Genomic DNA, 6,684 nt, shown 5'->3' with positions numbered 1-6,684 from the left:
CTAAAAAGGGGAAAGTATCAGTGACACAGAACGGGAAATCATTCATTCAAAATCATCAACAGAGAATGGCCTTTGTCACATACACACATGTATCAATTAAAGTGTTAAACAGGCAGAATTCAATGAATTGAACATTTCATCATGTATGCAGAATTGCACATAAATGATTTAAGGGTCACATATCCATAAACTTACAATTTCACATTTTCACAGTTACAACTTACAACTAAGTAACTAACAACTTACAAATTACAATTTACAATGAAATCCATAATCAGGCATTCAAGCTAAGTAGGTGTATGCTACTTTATATGCTCATCATTTATTTGGATTTCAGTCACACACTGCCACATTTATATGGATTTCAGTCACACATGAGTACAAGACACACTCCGACATTTATATATGGCTTCCACACAAATACCATCATGCTTAACATTTATATGGATTTCAGTATTTAACACACAGTGGCAACTGGCAAGGGGCTAGGGTAGTATGGCTTCCACCACAGATTAGGTTACAAATTAGAAACCCTAATCAAACAATTCACAAATTCATACTCAAAGAACTACTGACATCCAATCCGGAACTTCTCAACGGATTTACAAGTATCATAGTCCAGTGAGTCCACAGATTAGGTTACAAATTAGAAACCCTAATCAAACAATTCACAAATTCACACTCAAAGAACTACTGACATGCAATCCGGAACTTCTCAACGGATTTACAAGTATCATAGTCCAGTGAGTCCACATATTTACGTTACAAATTAGAAACCCTAATCACACAATTCACAAATTCAAACTCAAAGGACTAGTGACATGCAATCCGGAACTTCTCAACGGATTTACAAGTATCACAGTCCACATAATTATAAAAATTAGAAACCATAATCAAGAAGACAAATACACAATAATCTATAACAGAAATGTAAATAGGGTTTAGTAATCACTTCGCTTCTCAGATTTAATCCCTCGAGAACAAAGGGCTTCGAATCCACTATTCCACCGTTCCACAGTTCCACCAGACTCCGGTGACCGGACTAGGGTCTAGGGCTTCCACCGTTCCACCACTCCGCCAGTCGCTACTCTGAGTCTCCGAATAGGGCTTCCACCATACTAACAAACAGAGACTAAGACTCTCAGAGTCTTAGAGAGTAAGACACTAAGAGTCTAAGACTCAAAGTCTCAAAGACCAGAGCGAAAGAGAGAACGAGAGTCGAGAGATGAGAGATGAGAGATGAGAGATTGAGAGAAGTCTAGAAGAGTCAAGAGTGAACTGAGAGCTCGGCTGCGCTCAATGAAATGAGTGATATATATACATACACCAAACGACATCGTATTATATAGCGGAAAAAAACCCTAGGGTTTAGTCGGGTAATCGGACGGGTTCGGGTGGCGTTTAATGCCTCCCACCCGAACCCCTTGCATCCGTCTAATAGCGTAGCCTCGGTTCGGATTGGGTATTCGGATACGGTTCGCGGCATGGATGCGCCCGTCGAGTTTCGAGTCGGTCGGGTGGGTCGGAATTTTCGAGTTTTGCACACCCCTAGTTGTTTGGTCTTCTGAGGTCAGTGGCAGTCATGATTGGCCTATGCCTCTCTCTGGTTAGGTTGACTTTGTACAACACTGCTCACTCTAGCTTTCAATTGTGATGGTCAATCTAATTATGAAATGAAATTATTAGATTTTGTGTTCCAAAGATATTTCCAATGATAATCCCTGCCGGCTGCCTCCCAAAAGAGAGAGAGAAAAGAGTTGGGTTCCATGATCAGATCTTTTACAAGATGGAAGGAATAATTTTAATGAAATATGACTATATGTTTGATATAATAGTAATGTAACTTCTTTCACATTTAGTTTGTAAGTATTATTTTTATTACATTTAGTGCATGTCTACATTTGGTTCTTTTGATAATATTTTAAATAAATATCAGTTTAAATGCATCTCATTTTCAATCTATAGCTATACATTTTCTCCCCAAAAGTATCAAACTGTTCAAGATAGTATGATTTTGAACTAAAAGTGCAATGTATTACAATTGTTTTCTATTAAGAAGAGCTAAATGTGAAAAAGTAATCATACTTGTACCAAATATGACAAAAATAATATTTGAAGACCAAATGTGAGAGTGATTTTATAATTATGGGACCCAAAGTGTAAAAAAAAAAAAAAAAAAACTATTCAAAGTTAGTTAAATTTGGTTTGTTTGTAAGTAAATTATAAACCAAACATCTTGTATTCAGATACCTATGTGGCTCTCCTTGAAAAATTAAAGTCACAGAATTAAACTTCGGTGGTGGGGTATTGACTTTTTGGGCTGCAACAGTATAAAGAAAGTATAGAATATATATTACCTTGTAATAGAGTCAATAGTACTCAAAAAAAAATTATATGGAAAGAATGAAGTTAGTCAAGACGAGGCCTTCGCCCTCATTCCAAATCTAGGATGAGGATGAAAGATCCTCATCTATGACGAATTGACAATTCGTGGTAAGATATTCAAGTCGGGACAACCATGCAAACCGCGTCATGGCTATCGATCTATGTCTAGATCTAAATAACCATGGTAACCTATTTGACGGTTGCCTAATATGGACTAACTAGATTGACAACCATGACTACCCTTCTCCCATGCATTCTATTTAATTCATTTTTTTAAAAGACCTTTGGTCAAAGAAAAAATGTAAAAATTATATATTGAGTCAAATTTACTTGATTAAATTGAAATTACTTAAACTATTTGTTTAGATTATACTTAGTGATTTATTTATTGGTTATGTATTTAACACATTAGACTATTGATTGTGAAATAAGAGAATCAAACAGTAATTAAATGAAAATTAACACACAGAGGTTTGATAACCTAGCCCAATGCAAACCGGGACCACCAACAATAAATTCAATCCACTATCTCAACAGATGTTCAAACATACAGCAAAAGAACAGTCTCACCAGTATGTGTTGTACCCCACAGGCCCACAGTGTATGTACCCGCAAATTATGCTGTGCAACCGAATGCACCATACGCATGGTGCATACGATGCAAAGCGACGTTGTTTTGGTTAAAAAACGTGCGTTCCACTTTAAAAAAAAATCAGGTTCGATTCCTGGCAATAGCATTTTTATATATCCATAAATTCATAACTATATATCCACAAATTCATAATTATATATCCACAGTGAATGAATGAAATAAAAATCCACAATGAATGAACTAAATATCCACAATGAATGAACGAAATATCCACAATGAATGAACTAAATATCCATAAATTCATAACTATATATCCAGAAATTCATAACTATATATCCATAAATTCATAACTCACTGCTGGAAATCACAGAATTTCCGACCACCGAAAAGTGGTCGGAAATGCCCTAAATCAGGTCGGAAACACCCTTTCCGACCACTTTTCCGTCCATAATGGGTATCCGGAAAAACCTCCGTCGGTAATTCCGACCACCTGCAAAGGTAGTCGGAAATACCGACCACATTTGTTGGTGGTCCAACCACAAGAATGGCGGATCCGGAATTTCCGACCACCGCGTGGTCGGGAATTGCAGACCAACCACCTCGTGGGTGTTTTTGTTTCCGACCTCTTGGTGGTCGGAAATTCGAATATGTAATTTTTTAAAAAAAATATTACTATTTTGATATGCACTTTTTAACAAATTATATATTACTTTAACAATTTTAAAACAAGTAATAATTGCATAACAATACAATATCACTTCAAAAATTATACATTTCAATAGCAAATTTAGTTACACAATTCTAATATCCACCTCTAAAAAAATTAGTTTCTAATTCTAAAATGTTACTTTACAAATCAAAATACTTCTTACATCACATTAAGCATCACAAAAGAAGTTAGAATCTTTATTTCCATTCCGCTTGCGTAGGAGATTGTGTATCATCATTGAAACCAAAGTCATCTAGCCCAACGCCACTACTTTCATGGCTACCGGCTCTCTGGAAATTAGGATCAATAGATTGGAAACACTTAATACATATACAGTTACAAATAATATAGAAATGTGAAAACAGGACCATAAAAGTTCATACCTTGCTTGTGTTGACTATATTTTTGGAGGACAACACCAAGAAAGACTATAAGCTCTACAAATAGACTGACCCAACAGATGAAAATATGATTCAATATAAAAAAGCACAAGCTGAACTTACAAGTTTCATTATCAAAGCTGTCATGCCAGTGACTATGAACTAATTATTAGGAACCATCTACTTTAATTTATAATTATAGTAAAGAGTTAGTGATCTAAGATTTCATGCCATGATAATATCTTATATTAATGAAATTATAAAGGGTTTACCCTGAGAAAGTATATGTTCACATCAGGCTTTTCCAACTGTCATCATGGTGACACTTGGATCAATTTGGGGAGGCAGAGGAATCTGGATTTGATATTTATTCTGATCAACGCTGCAAAATATATCAAAATAAATTAAAATCACCAAAAAGTAGCAGGCTAGAACTCTTACTCCTAGAATAAATAGCTTCCCTATCTCACAGTTCAATCCAAGTAATAACTTAGAACATTCATTTAATGGCTGCACAGCATATAGAATACAGACAGTGAGACATCAATCGCCCAGACCTTTAGCATAGCATATAGGAGGGGGAAAGAGAACATACCCAACTCGCATGCCCTCTTCAATATCAGTTGGTGAAACTTTGTCACCAAATCCAACAATAAACTGCAGCAATAAACTGCAGGAATAAAAAGGGTGTAATATCAGTCAACCAATTGAGACTATTTTCTCAGGTAACTCACTAGCATATACAATTTGTCCCCATATATTGGATAGTGCATACATACAGTGATCAATAAAAGGAAAGCCATCATACCTTTGCTATTTGCTTGACATTTATCACATATTTTGCATCTTCAGTATTAGGACTGATTATTTTTGTACATCTCACCACCTGTCCACAAGCAGCAACTTATAGTTTAAAGTATGTGAGTGATAAAAGAACCCATGTTCAAATCTTGCCCATAGACAAACCTGAAGGGGTTGCTCTTCTTGCATCATTTGCTTATCAGAAACCAAATCCCATTGGCTTGGTGCAGCTAAGCCAGGGTCAGATTCCGTTATACCTAGAGCAACATAAAAATTATTTTCATATATAATATTTTTTAAAAAAAAAAACCAGAAAAACAACAGGAAATCACTGCTATAAGTTCACTTTTCAACCCAAAGCAATGATCCACCCAACAAGCACTAAAAGCTATTGATATGTTGTAATATTGTATGCCCATGAACCATGAAACACATATTGTATAAGAAAAAAAATTATTTAGACTAAGACCAGAAACATGCCACATAAATCATTAATCTTTTTAGCCATTTCCTTGATTTCCTTTTCAGCTTTCTTTATGCTTGTTGAATAAGGTCCCAGGCCCTACAAAAATCATTAAAATATCAAAGATAGTTACTAAGTTACAAAAGCAATTTAATGAAACAAAAAGTTATTAACACAAAATTACTCAGGGAGAATACTACTATAGTACACCAAATTTAGAAATACAGCATTTTGATAGAGTTAGAGATCCCCAACGGAATACACTAATGGGTTAACCTTAGGTCACCTATTGTTGAATGGACATAGACAATAGAACATGGTTCAACAGGATCAGTTCTACTTTTATATTTCTGGAGTAGCAGACAACCTAAGCTACTGTAGCCAAGAGGCATGAGTGTATGATAGAAATATTGCACATAATTCAGCAATTCATTCACCCTGTGCCCTGTGGGGAGAAAAAGTTATACCTTGAGGCTGCTGGTATAAAAATTCAAAAGCCGATAGCAGAGTAGCACTGCAGATCAGCAGATGCGGCACTTACAAAGTGTAGATAAACCTTCATACCAAAATTCACAATTAACAATTCAGGAATTCTAAAAAAAAAAAAAAAATCACAGTATAGTGGACAGAGTTGCTAGCAAAGCTTGAAAAACCCTAGTGGCATGAGCTGATTTAGAAGTAAAACACGGTGGCAAACATCAAACAACTCCACTTGATTACAAAGTCAAGCACAAAAAGGGGAAATCTCGGTCAAATAGAATGCTTGACATAAACAAGAAAAAGATAAACAGTATAAAGAAACTTACAAATACCTTACTTGAAGCAGGTTTCAATTAGGTCAAAAAGATCTTCCACTATTTCATATATATTCAACATCCTGTGCAAAAAAAAATCTTCTACATACATATAAATATACCTAACTCATTAAAACTCTAAATTAGGTCAACAAATTAAAACAACCCAACATTGCTTACGTGAAGGGCGATGGTGCCGGTGGGTTGCTGCCGCTAGTGGCTCCTGAGTTGGTGCCGGTGCTGGAGGCGTGAAGGAGGAAGGCCGAATGGGAAATTGATGGAGGGAGAAGTGAAGGGCTGCGCTGAGAGTGAGAGAGCGAAGGAGTGAAGGAGGGAAAAGCGAAGGATTGGCAAAATTTTGGGGCAAAATATGAGAATGAGGGAGTGAAAGAGCGAAGGAGGGAGTAGTGTAAAAGGAATGGAGCGAAAATTTGGGGCTAAATGAATGGCGCCAATTTGGGGTGAAATCTTAGCCAGATATTTTTTTTTTTCATTATTCTAGTTTATCAATTATACTTTTATACTAAAGATATAATTCTCAAACACTAATTAAAATAAAT

The 6,684-nt window shown here is 35.7% G+C and overlaps 1 protein-coding gene across 1 annotated transcript; it reads right to left on the bottom strand.

The window, feature by feature from the left end:
- Nucleotides 1-4,118: 4,118 nt before the first annotated feature.
- On the bottom strand, nt 4,119-6,410 carry LOC109174338 (26S protease regulatory subunit 7 homolog A-like). The gene is made up of 9 exons (XM_019323576.1): nt 6,305-6,410; nt 6,143-6,207; nt 5,798-5,886; nt 5,348-5,429; nt 5,033-5,124; nt 4,875-4,952; nt 4,662-4,723; nt 4,339-4,448; nt 4,119-4,134 (listed from the first exon to the last, which is right to left on the bottom strand). Exons 4-8 carry the CDS (start codon nt 5,373-5,375, stop codon nt 4,361-4,363), a joined length of 348 nt encoding a protein of 115 aa, XP_019179121.1. The 5' UTR covers nt 5,376-5,429; nt 5,798-5,886; nt 6,143-6,207; nt 6,305-6,410; the 3' UTR covers nt 4,119-4,134; nt 4,339-4,360.
- Between the last annotated feature and the right edge of the window lie 274 nt (nt 6,411-6,684).

The sequence above is a fragment of the Ipomoea nil genome, unplaced genomic scaffold, assembly GCF_001879475.1.
Source record: "Ipomoea nil cultivar Tokyo-kokei standard unplaced genomic scaffold, Asagao_1.1 scaffold0642, whole genome shotgun sequence".
In the NCBI taxonomy this organism is placed as follows: Eukaryota; Viridiplantae; Streptophyta; class Magnoliopsida; order Solanales; family Convolvulaceae; genus Ipomoea; species Ipomoea nil.
This window is presented reverse-complemented; position numbering and strand designations above follow the sequence as displayed.

Excerpts from the sequence above, each read along its gene's own strand:
- LOC109174338 (XM_019323576.1), bottom strand. The coding sequence starts at position 5,375 with ATGGCTAAAAAGATTAATGATTTATGTG. Across the intron at positions 5,125-5,347 it reads AAAGATTAATGATTTATGTG|GTATAACGGAATCTGACCCT; the intron begins GCATGTTTCTGG and ends ATGTTGCTCTAG. Across the intron at positions 4,953-5,032 it reads AAGAAGAGCAACCCCTTCAG|GTGGTGAGATGTACAAAAAT; the intron begins GTTTGTCTATGG and ends GCTTGTGGACAG.